Consider the following 17,348-nt stretch of genomic DNA (forward strand, 5'->3'; position numbering starts at 1 on the left):
GGCAGAGGAGGGGGCAGAGGTGGAAGACGCCGCCCTGGTGGCAGAGGGGGTCCGCAAAACCAAGGTGACAGGGATACACCCCCTGGGAAACCTTTCCAACACTCCTGAGAGGAGGCCCGACTGTCCTGCTCTGGAGGCAGTCGGGGGTCGCTTAGCTTTATACCCTCAGGCCTGGCAAAATCTTACATCAGACAACTGGGTAAAAAGCGTTGTTACCAGAGGCTACAGAATACCCTTCCTATTGCCCCCAATTCCAAAGAGAAGACTCCCAGATGTGCCGCCCCATCTGCGAGACCCTGCAGCTATAGAAATTTCAAAGCTGCTAGAAAAAAGAGTCATCCAACCAGTCCCAGCGGACCAAAGAGGATTCGGAACTTACTCAAGGTTCTTTTTAGTTCCAAAGAAGACAGGGGACTGGAGGCCGATTCTGGACCTAAGCAACCTCAATACCTTTGTCAAGAAAGAAAAGTTCAGAATGGTCACGCTTCAATCGATCCTTCCATTTTTACAGAAGGACGACTGGATGTGCTCAATAGATCTGAAGGACGCATACTACCACATCAAAATGGCCAGGGCGTCCAGGGATCACTTGCGCTTCCGGCTGGGAGCCAGCCACTTTCAGTTTCGAGCCCTGCCCTTTGGTCTGACCTCAGCCCCCAGGGTATTCACCAAATGCATGGCAGTGGTGGCGTCTCACCTGAGACGCCTGGGATTCCAGGTGTTTCCGTATCTGGACGACTGGCTCCTTTCTGCCACCACCCAGCATCAACTCATTCAGGCCAGGGATTACACACTACAGCTTTGTGTTCATCTCGGAATTTCCGTAAATTTCGAAAAATCTTCACTACAGCCATCACAGCATATCTCATTCATAGGAGCAGAATTGGATACGCATCATTTAATTCTAAGACTTCCTCCAGAAAGGATAGCCTCACTACAAAGCCACATTTCTCTCCTTCTGTCATCCAAAAAGTCCCCAGCAAAACTGGTTCTGAAGGTTTTGGGTCTCATGGCAGCTTCTCTCATTGCAATACCATTGGGAAGACTGCACATGAGAGTTCTACAATTGCTACTGTTTGCACAATGGTCGTTCCAACAGCTACCCCTGACACACGAAATTCTGATCACAAATACATGCAAATCTCACCTAGCCTGGTGGCTCCGGACTTGCAATCTTTCCAGCGGAAGACCATTTGTGCTACCCACGCCGACAGCTACGGTGACCACGGACGCTTCCCTGATAGGGTGGGGGGGCATCTTTCAGGGACAGACAGTCCAAGGCGAATGGACCAATTTAGAGTACAATCTGCACATCAATGTTCTAGAGTTGAGGGCAGTGTTTCTAGCATTGCAACACTTTGCTCCCCTTCTTCCTCTAGGGACTATTGCAGTTCAGACGGACAACATGTCCGTAGTCTGGTACATAAACAAACAAGGGGGAACCAAGTCCTATCAGCTATGCAGAGAGGCCATGAGAATCTGGCAATGGGCGGAGTCCACGGGTCGCTTTCTGATAGCAACGCACATCCCGGGGTCATCCAACGTCATAGCCGACAGGCTGAGCAGAGCAATCCTGTTGCCTCAATAGTGGTCCCTAAAACAGTCAGTTGCGAAGAAGATTTTTCGCAAGTGGGGCCAGCCTTCCTGCGATCTGTTTGCATCTCCAATGAACGCCAAATGCAGGAGCTACTTTGCCCTATTACCCCCTCCAGGGGAAGTCCCCAGGGACGCGCTGGTTCACGATTGGCCCCCGGGTCTCCTGTACGCTTTTCCTCCCTTTCCCCTGATTGCAAAGTTTCTGCAAAGGACGATTATCCTCATTGCCCCATTCTGGCCTCGTCAAATTTGGTTTCCCTTTCTTCTGGCACACCGTATTCGGGGACCCTGGATCCTGGACCCAGAGCCAAACCTACTGACCCACTCGTCAGGGGCTCCCCACCCCTCGCTCTTGTCACTCCATCTAGCAGCTTGGTTGCTCCGCTTCCCTACTTAGCCAGGTCTGATCTTCTTTCACCTGCAGTTCAGAATATACTAGTGGCTTCTCATAAAGCTTCCACTACAAAGACCTACACTAGTAAATGGAAGCTCTTTGTTTTCTGGGCACATACACAGCATTTGGATTCTGTTATAGCTCCTTTAAACAAGATTTTGGAGTTTTTAACAGAGTTGTTCCACCAAGGAGCTTCTCCTGCCACTTTAAGAGTGCAATTGGCTGCCATTTCCAACTTTCATGTGGAAGAATGTGGGGCACCTATTATGGCTCACAGACTTTGTAAGGCCTTTTTAAAAGGATCTTTCCATATTAGACCACCAGTTAGAACTCCTACATCTCCGTGGAATCTGAACCTTTTGTTGTCTAAATTGATGTTGCCTCCGTTTGAACCAGCTTCCTCTTGTCCATTGAAGTATTTGTCGTGGAAGACCCTCTTTTTGGTGGCCATTACATCGGCTAGGTGGGTGTCAGAGCTTCAGGCTCTTTCTGTTAAACACCCTTATCTGATCTTTCACTCTGACAGAGTATCTCTTCAAGCACTAATCCATCCTTCCTCCCAAAGTCTGCTCTATTAATAACATTAATCAATCCATTGAACTCCCTACCTTTTTCAAAAATCACTCCAATAAGTTGGAGTATATGTTACACAAGTTAGATGTTCATAGACAACTTAGATTTTACTTGGATAGAACAAAGGATCACAGGAAATCAGATCAACTTTTATAGCCTTTGCGGACAGCAGGAAAGGTGTAGCAGTTACTAAACAAACCCTTTCCAAATGGCTAACTGATTGCATTATGTTTGTTTATGCTACTTCAGAACAAACTTTACCTGCCAAACCCAAGGGGCACTCTAAAAGATCAGTATCTACATCCCTGGCTCATGCAGCTCGCTTACCATTAGACACTATTTGTGCAGCTGCCACTTGGTCTAAACCACATACATTCATTTCTCATTAGAAAGTGGACAGGGTTTCTAGGGACAGGGCATCCTTTGGTTCCACTGTGCTCAAGAACGTTCTCCCATGAGTTCCTCAGGAACATGGAGCTAGGGACGCTACCCATGTGTAAGAACAAACGGCGAGATCGAACACTCTCACATTTAGAAGTTATGTCCTTACCATAACGTTCCATGTGGAGTGTTCATCTCGCCTTTGTTCTTACATTCCTACCCTCCCACCCTCAGGAAGAACGTACAGTTTGGTGCCTGGTCTGGGTTATTCTGCTTCTGCATTCGCAGTTGCTGTGTATATATATATGTATGTACATATGTATATGTAGCTATAAGTGTTCTTGCAGTTATTTATTTTTTGCATGAGTGTGTTCTCTCTCTGACTGCTGGTTTGCTTGCAAACTAGATCTGAGGTAAAGGCAGAGGGGGATTGTGGGAGTTAGGTTGGTCTCGAGCTTCTTCTCGATGCAGAGCTTGCAAGCGGCCGACACGGAGCGAGGATCGGCTCCGAACCCATGTGTAAGAACAAAGGCGAGATGAACACTCCACATGGAACGTTATGGTAAGGACATAACTTCTAATTTTGGGACTGTCCCATACAACATAGTTCTTAATTTGTGGATATTGATTGAGATTTATCATATTGTTTAATTTGAGATTAGAATTTAAATGTATAAGTTGCAGAAGAGTCAAAGTATGTACTAGGTTTATAGATTCAAGTAGCTTCCGGAATATTATGATATTATTTCTTAACGGTTTGCGTAATCCAGTTGTCTTTGAATTGTTTTTTATGGATAAAATGTAGGGCTTTGGGGTTAATATTTAATGATTTAACATGTTCAAACCATAGTTTAACCCATGTTGGTGACCATTCTTTAGCCATAGGAGAGTGTTCTGATATCTGTATTATTCTGTTAGAGTAAATTATATCATAATATAACTTGAAATCTGGAAGACCCAGTCCCCCTCTTTCTTTCGGCAGGATTAATTTGGAGTATTTGATCCTTGTTGATTTCAGGTACCAGATGAACGTAGCTATTTCTGTGCAGATTTTATGAAAGAAGTTTTCAGGGATGTTTGTGTTTGTTGCATTTAATTGATAAATCACTTTTGGAAGAACATTCATTTTAATGACTGCAATCTTAGCTAAGGTTGATAATTTCATATTTTTCTATCTATAGAAGTCTTGTTTCCATAGCTTCCCCAAGTTATTTGGGATTATTTACTTCTGGTTATGATCGAAAAGTATTCATAAGTATTTGAGGGAGTAGTCCATTTGAATTGGTGTGTCTGGGAAGTAGTATTCTTTATGTCCTAGCAGATTAATTGGAAAGATTTTGGATTTGGAGGGGTTAATTTCATAGTTTGATACTTCTGAGAAATTTTTAATAGATTTCATAATTTTACTGAGGTCAGTATTAGGGGTTTTGAAATATATATTGACATCATCTGCGAAAGCTACTAGGACAATTTTATTATTTAGAAGCTTTGGTATGTGATGATATGTGCGATGGAATATGAGAAGAAATAGGGGTTTGATTATATAAATTGGAGAGGTATGGAGAAGAGGGGGTAATCCTGCCTTGTGCCATTTACGATTCTTATTGGTTTGGATTCTGTTTTATTTATTTTAATTGATGTATGTGAGGTTTTATATATCTTTCTAATTGTCAGTGAATTCTTTTGGAATATTATAAAATGACAGTGTTTCAAATAGAAATTCTTGATTAACTTTATCAAAGGCTTTGCTAGCATCTAATGCCAGGGCATACCTTGTCTTTTTTTCTTTTTTGCATAGTTTCATTATTGCATCTAGGGTAAGCATGTTATCCCAGGTTTGCCTAGAGCAGATAAACCCAGCTTGTTCTGGAGCGATGATTACTGAAACTACTTTTTAAGTCTATTTGCTAGGATAGTGGCTAGGATTTTGATGTCAATATTTATTAGTGAGATTAGTCTGTAGTTTAGTGGATTTGATTTTTCTGAGTTAGGCTTATGAATAAAAATAGTTCTGGAGACATTTGGGTATGGATCTATAATCCCAAACTCCCTGATGTGATTGTACAGTTTTAGTAAATTGTTTGCAAAATTTTGGGCAAAGGTTTTGTAAAATTCATTCATGAAACCATCTGATCTTGGTGCCTTACTTGATTTTAGCTTAGTTATTTCAGCTAGAATTTCTTCTTTTGTGAGTGGTGCCTTTTGTTCATTTATTGTTGGGAAGGTTATGTTTCTTTTCTGCAACAGCATATAGTACCTCAAAATCTTGCATTAGTAAAACATTCTGTCTTGGGATTTGTAGTGAACTTCCCATTACTTCTAGGTAGTGTAAGAGGTCTCCACTCTTTCTACTTGGTTTTCATTGTTTTCCAGTGTAGTGGAGTGGTTTCTTTCACTTCAGTTCTTGATTGTTGTCCCAGGCTCTGTGAATTGTCCTGGCAGAGGAAATAGAAAGTGTGCCATCTTGAAATGGGACCTGGTGTAAAACTGAAGCTTGAAACTTTCTTCTGGATGCACACTGTCTATTTTTATTTTCGGTTTTTGTTTTTTCTTGAATATACTTGCCACAGTTGGTGTTTTAAGTTATGGATTCACTGCCATTTGATGCTCGGAGGTTTCACAAGTCAGGAAGTGAGTTGAAAGCCTGAAGAAATGCTGTTTTTTCGTCTTTTGGTGAGTTAACCATGGATCTGCAATCTTTGTATTGAAAGGAAAGGCAGCTGGGGTATTTCAATTGAAACATGATTTTCTTGCTTATTAAGAATGCACAGAAGGGAGAAGGTACTTTTCTTTGTTGTTTTATTTGTATTGGCATATCCTGGGCAAAGGTAATTTTATGTCCTTTCCAGGTTATAAACTGTTTAGTTTTAGCTGCATTTAGTATTTTCTGTACATGTTGCAAGTTAAGATATTTGGCATACACTTGCCTTGGCTTGCTTATGTCCTAAGATTTGCGGTGAGCTCTATGTATTCTCTCAATGTCCTTTTTTTGCCATTTCTTCATCTTCTAGGAGAGAATACTTATAACTTGTTTAAGCGCATCTTGTAAGCAGTGTTGTTCATATTTTTCAGGTATGCCTCTTACTAACAGATTATTTCTGCGGCTTCTTGCCTCAAGATCTACCAGTTTTTTTGGATTTCCTTTATGGATGCTTCTTTAGATTTTATTTTGTTCTGAAGTTCTATTTTCATTTCATTTTTTATAGATTTGGCTTCTGTTATGTCAAGACGTTTGGTTATTTGTTCTAGGTCATTTCCAAACCCAGTTAGCTGTTCTGAAAAACCCTGTATAGCTGTTTGTATTGGTAGGAGTGCAGATTTCAGTTCATCTATGTTATTGGATGCTCTGAGGCTTCTTGTATTTTAGTTGTTCTCTGTCTTTTAATAACTGTTTCTTTGTCTGGTGCGTTAGTTTGTGACAGCTTGGTTTTTGTAGTTTGTAAATCCATTTGCTCAGTTGTTTGAGACATTTTGGTAAGTCTTGCAGATTCTTTTCTTTTCTCCTTTAAGGGCTAGAGGCCTCAGCACATGTGGTCTAAGGTATTCAATTTTCTGACTTACTTTTTTAAGGTGTTTTGAGCTTGGAGGTTGTTAATTTCCCCAGTTATTAGTTCATCTGCATCAGATAAAGTTTGGCACGTCTTCTGAAGAGTTTACGATTTGTTATTTTGATGGCTGTTTAATGATTATTTTTCTGGTAATGAGAGCTGCAGGAAAACGGTGCTCACAGGGTGTCCAACATCTTGGAATCAAAAACGCGGCATTCTTATAAAATGTAAATATGACAATTTAAAATGCAAAGTTCTAGTCTACCAGAGTCCACAATTCATAAAATTGTTGGGTAAACTTAACTCTTTATATTTGGAGGGGGCTGCCCCACCCCCATACAAAGCAAGAACACTCACACCTCCCACACTAATTATAACACACCATGATGGGCTATAGTTCATTGAAAGGGAACATTAGGGAGCAGAAAAATGTAATGGAAGTGATTTATTGAACTGCATTTTTATTGAATTTGATATTAGACTATTGTCATCCTGCATGATCATTGTACTTGCCTAAAGGAGTTAGAAAAAATAGTAATTAGTCAGATTACAGTGTTTCAGCAACACTTTAGGTAATCAACTTGATTGTAATCACAAAACTGGCCAGCACCAAGTAGTGAAACCCAAAAAAACTTTTTTATTGTGGCAACTCCAAAGGCTATAGCTAGCTATAGCAAAACAGTCAAACCAGTTTGTTCACTGAGGGAAGGCATATGGATGCCGAAACCGGTTTGACTGTTTTGCTGTAGCTATCTGTAGCCTTTGGAGTTGCCACAATAAAAAAGTTTTTTGGGTTTCACTACTTGGTGCTGGCCAGTTTTGTGATTGCTTTAGGTTTTGTGGGCCTTTGCACCAGCCGTACTTGCAGTTCCTGTAAGAGTATTTGAATCAGCTTGATTGTATCAGAGTCAGGTCCAGTCTTTCATTCATCCATTTCATACACTTCCCCCTTTAACTTACTGTCATAGCTGCATCTGACTTTCAGAATGTCTCGACCCTTCAATGAAATGCTGAGACCCAGATAATAAATAGTTTCGCCATTGCCACAATTCTTATTCCTGTGAAATAATCTTCTAAAATTACAGCTCCCCATCCCACCAGGAGAGAGATGAAATCTTGACTATGCCACAGTAGACCTGCATTCGATTAGTGGCTTGGGTGCCTGCAGTAGCTGGCCGGGGAGGATTTGATTGATCAGCTACTGTTTCCTCCCAGTGGGAGAGGGAGATGGTTAGGCCTGCCACTTAAGTGACATCTAGCAGGAGCACTAAGTGTTTAACCTGTGGAGTATGGGCCTAGGGAGTCCATGCTGCCAGAGTGCACTTGTACCTGTGAGAGCAGCAATTGCGAAGCTCAACTAGCCACTGAGAGGGTGGATAGGCTGACCCACTCCCTACCACCTTACTATTGCTGTCTGAGAATGTCTGGGTTCATAAGACTTCCTGGGCAGGAATAAATGGGTAGTAGGGCTCTCATCTAGCCGTGGAATGCCCATCCCTCCTCTGCAAAATGAATGGGCTAGTATGATGGCGGTTGTGAAGTGTGCGGACATTGAGCAAGGTCTGCAGTGGGAGAAGAAAACTTGAAGCCAGAACAACCAGCCTTAAGCAATGTAGGATTGTTTCAAGGGAAGAACTCTGAAAGATGGTCAGAGAGTGAATATGGGGCAAGGGAATGACCATTATAGGATTTGGGGGTTGTGTATGAGTGCATGATAACTGTATTTAATTGCTGGACTATAGTCTGAGTTGCAGATTGCAAACTTTTATGTAAATTATTTTATCCTCAGATAAACGATGTCAGCATCAGCTGATTATACAGCAGATGACGTGCCAGTAAAGGATACAGGTCTGAGAGTAGCTGGAATTGGAGGATTACAAGGTATAAAACAATTTATTTATTATTATCACTACATATTTTGATCATATTATTCATTTTTGTTGGGTATTTATATTTTATAGCATTACAGACAAATGGTCAGGTTGTAACAATTACAGCTTTTCTTTTTTCAGCTGGTAAAGTGCTAGAAAGTATGTTTCACATATTTAAAAGAAAAGCTATGATCTTTTAAGAGATCCTTACAATTCTAGCACATATGGTTACTTTATGTGGAACTTAAGTGAAAGTTTTCGTTTATATATTTTTTTTATTTATGTTACTACTAAGTGATTAATGAAAAAATTATTTAAATGCCTATCCCAAACCGATCCTGTATACAATATGCTCTAACATTATTACCTTATGTGTTACACAGGTGTTACAATGTCAAAATATTATGCATGATTCCTTTTCTGCTTTGTTTGTTATAGCAATGTTTGACAGCAGTGGATGGTAATTCATAGTTCACTCACAGTAGAGGGTGTTGAGTGTTCAAGAGAGCATAGCCCAAGTGACCAAACTGCAGATTTCTCACTCTGGATAACTACATTACTTCAGACCATACCATGGTATATTGCTGTTGTAGTGTGACATCATTATACAAAGAAAAGACTTGCCTTTTTTGAAATAATACCACGGTGTAATGTGAACTCCATTACTTGTATGTTTTTAGCATTGATTTAAATCAGTAGCCACCTCTAATATGTACTGCGCATGTGCACAGAGTGAATCCAAAGTCATCATGCATTGATCTACTGCAATTTGGGTTGGAATAACCATCTTAGGTTCTTTATGTAGCAGAATGTGTTAATGTTACTGCCCAAGAGTTCATAATTAAGTTTGACAGTGGCCTGAGGTATGGTCTTTGTATGTTGCAGCACACCCATTGGTTGACAGGTGTGCACTGCCGTAGCATGCTATTTTGCACTGTACTCAACTTCCATTGTGGGTGTTGTTAAACTTCTGCTCAGTGTACTTTTTTCTTAAATTCTGATTACATCAGAAGTAAAAAAAAAAATGTGTGTACACACACACACACATATATATATATATATATATATATATATATATATATATATATATAAATAATTTACATACTGGCATAGATGATATGCCACAGATTTGAACAGTAAAAGTAGGAATGGTCAAATTCAGAAACAGAGCTGCACTGAAATCCAATGGTTGAATTGCAGACCTACATGATTTTTGTAGCTGAACATCATGTTGTGACTGACTGAAGGATTCACAGTAAAGTCTGAAAAGGTGACTGGGCTAATGCCTTTTATTTGTAGGCAGAGCATACATTTTTTCAGAGGTGTTCAGTGTCGCCTCTTTTTTCTTTCCCCCCATCGTATCTGCAATTTTTGTATTTATCCGACAAAAAATTATTTGAATTCTGCATGGGGTATCAAAATAACTATGCCAACATTCTAAACCTTCTGGACATTGTTGCATACTTGACGGCCATAGATATGTCTTTTGATTGCTCCCTTGTAAATTGCTTTTCCAGTCTCTCTTTCTAATCATCTAACCTTCTCTGATAGATTCCTGCATTTGTTATGTAGTATTTTGTATGTCCTATTAACAATCCATTTTTTAACAGCAGCATTCAGTTAAAAAGACTAGACTCTCTGTAGCTAAATCTCTCCTCCTTCCTCCCTTGTTTATACAGCCCCTATTCTTACTTCCATTCACTCCACACATCTTTCCAAACTCCAACAATCTTACCATAAAGTAGCCAGATTTGCCACTAACTCTCGACACAACTCACACCACTGCCTAGCACTCAGCTCTCTTAAATGACTAGAATACCCCCAACTATTCCAAATGTCCCAATTTCAAATCATGCACTCTGTACTTTACAAACCTACTTCCTGCCTCTCTGTCTCCTCTGTGGCATCCTATTATACCTTTTCTATACATCAAATCAACAACTCCTTGACATTTATAAACCCAACAAATATTTTGGAAAACTACTTTACAAATTCACCATAGCCCAAGCATGGAACAATCTCCCTTCACATAAAAGAGTCATCTCCCACCCTAAGCACTTCAAAAAATAGATTAGACTACATTTACTTAGCATAAAGTCTTGCTCTTGTTATGACCCTACCTAACCCAATACTTCCTCACCCCCCAAGACAGGAATAAACTCCACATAGTTAGGTGATTACAAATAACAAAGTACTTCATACCTAGCTGTATGTTAACGTTTGTTTTTTAAGGTGTGTTTCATTTTCTATATTACCTATCTGCTACAAGAAAGAAAAAAACTGTTGATATGACAACTACTATCATTCTTTGTTTTGTATTCTTATATTGTTTACATTTTGTTCTCTACATATTAATTATCTGTAATTGTATTATTACTGCTTTTTGATTTGTGCTGCAATTAATTATTAACTATGTTAAAATTTGTTCTTGTGTCTATAAAATCTCTGGAGCTTTCCTCCTCAGGTCTCTACTGAAAATAGACATCTGGCTGAGTTGGACTAACCTGGTTAACAAATGTCAAATGAATTAAAATAAAATAAAAACTCTACCAGAGTAAGTATTTCACTTCGGACTCCCCTATCCCTTCCTATTTGCCTTATTCCATTATATTACTTTTCCTTGTCAAGTTATGTGTTCCCAATACTGTGGTTCCTTTACCAATTTTTTTGTAAAATTTAGTCCCTCTTGCATATTTTCTGTACCCCTATTTGCAGTTATCACTATTAGCAAATTATCCTTTTTCCATTCCATGTTGGCTTAACTCTTAGATTATTTTCCGCAACTTCATGAATAATAATCTGTCTGGTTGTTGTTCTGCTTAAGGATCTGCATACAAAATCCCCCTCTCTCCAGCATCCCCCACTTCATCATTATCCTTTCCTGTTTAAATTATAACCATCTGCATTTGTTAAATATATGAGCCTTAAATGTATAGCTCTAAAATATCCCTTCAGATAAGGTAATCCAAAACCACCTTGTTGTACTGGGAGGATCAACTTATCCCACATAACTCTTTCCTTATCCCCCCAGATAAATTTATTCACATATTTATTATCTGTTGTCTAAAATTTCTCCTCTGTTAAAAAATATGCTTGACTTGTATGTAAAACTAAAGGGACTAAAAACATTTATATTTTACTGTCCATATTTATTACAAAGAGCTTCCAGTTTCTCAGTTTGTATATTACCTTTTGTTTTATTTGTTTCTTCCCACACATTTTTACTTGCCTTAACAGAAGCCCTTTTAATTCATACTCCTAAATGCTTCATCTTAATTGATCCGCATGAGTATTGCTGAACTAATTTGTGTGGATTAATTATACATCACAATTTTTATCTCATCTCCTCTTATATTTAACTATTAGTTGTTGAACCCTCATCTTCCTCTAACCATTGCATAATTAAGGCTTCCATTAATTATTTCCATTAGTGGTCTTTCTTGGTTTCCAGATTCCTCTGCTTTAACAAAATTTTCATAACATTTCCAAAATATCTATCATACCTCTGTATGATCTGTGGTTATTTTTTGGTGTCATTGGCTCCCTATGTTTGATAACAACCCTTTCTACTTTTTGTTGCTGAAGCCATTGTGCTCCAGAGTTACCAAATAATAGTTAATTAACTGCAGTTTTTTTAAACTTGTGCATATCATCCAAATACTCCCTTATTTTATTCCAAATCTCTACAGTTGCTCTTCTTTTTGTTCTGCAAGATTCCACTTATTCTGCAGTACTTAAACCCTTGTCAGCCCCTGTAATTATTATTTGTCAACCATATATTTTCACTTTTATTTTTACCCTGTTTTAAACTACATTTTTATTTTATCCCACTCATTAGCCATGCTTTTGAAGACATTTCTATCATCCCTAGTGACTTTCAGATAATTTCCACTACCCACTACTTAAATTTTCCTGTTTTTAACAGGTAGGCGGGAAAGCGCTATTTTCTCTTTTACTTCATTACCTTGGATTTTTATATTAGATTTTATTGGTGCATGATCAGACATAACTATTGGGTGTGTGTTTTGAAGCTTTCAATTGAATGCACATGATCTTGTGAAATTTATATCTAGTCTAGCCCAGTTATTGTACTTTGGGGAATAATATGTAAATTCTGTCCAAGTTACTAGTACTGAATTCATGTCTGCCATACCAAATATTTTCACAAATCTATCCTATTTTGTTTTACTATCCCTTCAAAATCCCTCTGATAAATCCTTATTGCTGCAGTCACATTCCAGTCCTCACCTATAAGTAATATTGCCTGCTGAAAGCTGATTTATTTCTCTCAGAATTTTCTTAAGCTCTATAACAGCAATTTTTGGTGGAATATAAACATTTGCCATTGTAATACTCCTCCCTTGCCAATAGCCCCTTAATATTACAAAAATACCATTATTATTTTTCTTTTTCCTATTACTGTGGGAGCCCCTCTAATAATTTATATTATTACTCCCCTTATACTTTGTCTCTGATTCTGCTGAATATCCATCCAGAAATCCTTTTTTGTCAAATATATATGCTTATTTCTTTCCAAAACAAAGCAAGCCATGAGAAAGACCAGCACTAATAACTTGGATAAATTTCACTCAAAACACAATGTATAGAATTCCCCTGGCCAACTGCCTTCAGCTACTGATTTCTTGTCTCCCACTGAGAGCATTTGCCAATGGAAAAAAAATAACAAAAACAAGCTAATCATTTCAAATGCAAGAAACTTAGCACTTGTCATGCATTTCATCATTTTGTCTTAGTTATTCAACCCTATTTGCCTACAAAAATGGTTGTAGCTTAAGACAAGGACAAAAACAAGGGAAATTATCTTAGTTGTACATTTAATCTAATCAGTACACTTTTATACACACCTCCATCCCAGAGCTCAAGATCACAGCACTGTGCTAATTTAAACTTGCTTCTGTCCAGCCCTTCTCATCTTGTTCTAGTCTAAATCCTATATTTCTTACAACAAAAAAGAATGCTTGTTTACTTTAATATCTTTTATAAGCACTGAAAAGCCCCTCTCCCACCCACACACATAATACATACTGGATTGCAAATGCAGGTTACTTTATGAATTGTTTTATACAGAAATTAATAAGAACAAAATTGTTTTACTTACAGTAACCTTTTTTTATCTTTTTAGTGTTCTAAACATCAATGACATAAAGTGTGGTATATGCTTTATAGTCCACCCTCAAGTTTAACAAAGTTAACAAAAATTCCAGTTTTAGCCATTTTTTTTTTCTTGCAAAGCCATACCTCTCAAATGTGATTGATGCGTTATAGTTTGCCATTTATTCACTAATTTGTGTTTCTGCTCTTCTTTCTGATCCTCAACATCTTCCAGTGCCAGACTCAAATACAAGGTACCCCTGATTCTTCTAGTCCATTTCTATGTTTTTTTTACTGTCTCGCAAGCATTTTCCTTTGGAATAGTAAAAAAAAAAGATTTCACTGGCAAAGTCTCTCTGAGCTTTATTGTCTGAAAAATTAGAAGCAGAGTTCTCTTCTGTTTGCTGGCTCACCTTTTGTTGGATGTTTTTTCCCTTGGCCTATTCTGTATTTGAAAATGTATTTTATCCTCCAGGAAAATATTCTGAAGACAGCTAAATGCAGCTGTTTGAATCTCATACCTACCTCTCAATGTTCCCTGATTGCTGGGATACATTTTCTTCTGTTGTGTCTGGTATACAGTGAGTAGTCATTTTCCACAAATACTCTGTGTTTACCATTTTTTTATACTTGTCCTTTTCTATCACAGTTTTGTCTCTTCTGGTATGATTGTGTATTTGTTATATAGGTCTTGTCTGATTTCTTATGGCCATGAACAAGGACTCTGTGTCCTTTCAATTAACAAATCCTGCTGTGGTACACCAGTCCAATTACTTATTTGTGCTTTCATAAAAATTAATAGTGTGTTCCTTCTCGTTGCTCTGATACTGCAGAAAATCTCAGGTGATCTCTGCACACACTTTTAACACAAACATGCTCTCTCTAACACACTGAGGTCATTATGTCTAAAGTGCTCTCTTCCCTCTGTATAGTAAAAGGATTTGTGGTTCTTGTGATTCATACTGTGTACTCTAGAGTGTGTAACTGGTTAGATAGATGGTTAATATGCGACAGTGGCAAACTTGAGTGTGTGCTGTTCTTGTGTTAGGCAAGTAAAACTTCAACAATAAGTATACTGTGTCCACTTCCACTCAGGTGACAAATTTGGATACAGCTCCGTCTGTGCTGTATCCCACTTTTAACTTCACTGTTTTTTTAAATGGTTTTGTTGAGAAGCCACATACTCAGCCAGCCTTTTCTTCATTTCAGCCTTGGATTTTTGCAGTTTTATTAGTTCAGCTAAGTAGCTAGTTAAAGCTTTTTCTGTTTCCCAACCTTTAATTATTTGAGTTCATTTATTCCTTTATTTTTTATTTTAATCACCTCTGAGTATTTTTCCTGTAAATTAATGTAAGTCATCTCTTGTACCAAAGCTGAAGTTTGAACAGCTTTGTGCTGAACAGCTGCAGGGTTCTTCACAGCCAGTGTTTTCTTTTCACCTTTTTCTGTTTTGATTTTTCTTTCAGGTTTGCCAAATTTCTTTGCTTGCATCCAGGCAATGTGTACTTTAGTAGCAGTAATCAAATTTTACCCAAACTGAGAATTTCACTGGCCCCTTTTTCTCAATTTCTGTTTTCACACTATGAGATCAGAAATTTAGCTGTTGATCAATGTGCTTGTATCTTGGAAGTCCAGAAGAAATTTTTCAGCCAAAACTGTGGATGTTCCTGATAAATTGGTGAAAGTTTGCAGCCATGCTTCGGTTTGTGTTGCTTTCTGAATGAACTTGAGCATTTTTTCCTTTATAAACAATGCTTTAATTAAGCTTTTGTAAGCCATGAGAATTTGTTAAATACAGGAGCTCCCCATTTTTGAAGGAGCAGAGGCACACAGAAATTTGCTACAATTGCTGGATAAGGAATAGATCAGGGAAGTCCTGAAAAATGTTAACTTTTGCTTTGATTACTCTAATGCCTTTGAACAGTGTGCAGAACTGGTCGTAAATGGCACAACCTTCACTGACTAGTGAGACCTAGAGAATTTACTGGCTGATAAAATTAGCTCTAACTTTACCCCCACCCCTACTACCCCCTACAAAATCCCTTCTAGCATATCTCCCTAACTGTCAGAGAGCAGGTCCTGGCGTCACTTGCTAAGGACAAAACACTACTTTATTGTGTTCTGGCAATATCCTGGTTGCCTCCTAAATAGCCTAAAACATGACCTAGCAGGACCACTTAAGTCACTCTAAAACTACAGTGTCAAAACATGTTATGCACCAGGTAAATGGAGGGCCACAATGGCATCTCCCTTCATAAAGGTGAACCATCAGCTGACCCTGGGAACTACAGACCCTCATTCTGACTAGTGTAATATGCAAAGCTATGGAAATAATCGGCAAGGACATTGGCAAACTACTGACACTGGGTCCATCCCAGTTAGGCTTTAAGAGAGGGTCTTTCCTACTCAACCTTGTAGACTTCTTAGAGATGGTCACCAAAGCTATGGATGAGCAGAAAAGGGTGCGTGCCACCTACCTTGACCTGGCCAAGGCTATTGATGCAATATCCCACTCATGTACTATTGAGAAGGTCTCAGAACTAGGTATAAATCCTTATATAACTCGATGGATTACTGGCTGGCTGGTGTCTCCACCAGGAGACCAGTCACCAGTGGAGTACCCCAAGGGTCTGAGTTGGGCCCACTCCTGTTTCTACTTGACTTCTGAGAAGTAGATGCTAATCTCAAAGGCTTTGATTCACCAAGTTTACAGATGTCTGTAGACTGGGAGCTATTGTACATTCCTCCCATGACACCTGCATCCTACAAGAGAGTCTAGCACAAATGACTGGTACCAAAGCCATGCATCAAAACTCAACTCAGGCTACATTATAGTGCCCTTTGGGAAATCATCCACCCAAGCTAATTACTCCATTGATAAAACACCCCTAAGAGCTGACCCATAGCTAGGGTGATGGGAACATATGTAGACACCAATCTACCCTTCAACTAACATGTAGCCAAGATAGTGAAAGAAAAATCATTCTCTGTCACCCAACTCATAAGCAATGGTATAAAATCTTGGTTTAAGGAAGATATACTGCCACTCTTCTCAGCCCTTATCAGACTCAACATTGAGTACATTGCCCACTTTGGCATGTACCTAACCAAGTACCACTTAAAGAATTTGGAATGCCTTCAGTTGTTCCTTACCAGACAAATTTAGAATATGTATACCCTATCCTACACAGGTCGCCTTAAGGCCCCAATCATTGTACTTTCTTACAAGTTACTGAGACACAATCCATGCTTGGCATATAAGGCAACCTCATGTCCAGCTCTGATGGATCCCGTGCACATCTGTGAAACAAACAGCACCAGAAACATTTGATCCAAGAGCTGAACTTTGCTTGTGACATAAGTCTAACATGCTGGCAAGACAGGTAAGTATTTCAAAGGATCTTCACACGGAGGAACAAGCTTCCCATCCACGTGAAGAGTTCATCCCTAATCCTATTCAAACCAAACCTTGACCTTTGGATTGGAAATTTCAAATTCACCTCTGATCTGGCACTGTCTCCAGTGGTCAGAGGTTGACAGTAAGTACATTAGCATACTCTCCATAGACAACCATTAGCTACCTCCTTTCTAACTTACCCTACCATATAGGCATCCAAGGTTCTCTGGGACAAAACTAGGTTAGGTTGCATGGCTAATTTTTTAAAGACCCTGGTGGTCATTAGCCTAGTATAAACCTATGAACTTATAAGTAGAAACAGTTAAAACTGAATATGGAATGACTAGTTTATGATTGGAAAAGTCGTGCAACGAGGCTGTGATGTTGTCTCCATGTTTACTCAGTTTATATAATAAATGCATAATGCAAAATTCTAGGCTAGAAGACCCAACAGCTGGAGTCAGAATTGCTGGGAA

The 17,348-nt window shown here is 38.8% G+C and overlaps 1 protein-coding gene across 1 annotated transcript in view; it reads left to right on the forward strand.

Annotated features, from left to right (window-relative positions):
* The window catches only part of RPGRIP1L (RPGRIP1 like), a 1,932,928-nt gene that overhangs the window by 117,452 nt on the left and 1,798,128 nt on the right, over positions 1-17,348 (forward strand). Inside the window, 1 exon segment of the mRNA XM_044082016.1 lies at positions 8,282-8,373. Within this exon segment, the coding sequence (XP_043937951.1) occupies positions 8,289-8,373 (85 nt within the window). The 5' untranslated portion in view covers positions 8,282-8,288.

Source organism: Protopterus annectens, chromosome 8.part1, assembly GCF_019279795.1.
Source record: "Protopterus annectens isolate FY-2018-M chromosome 8.part1, PAN1.0, whole genome shotgun sequence".
Lineage (NCBI taxonomy): Eukaryota > Metazoa > Chordata > Ceratodontiformes > Protopteridae > Protopterus > Protopterus annectens.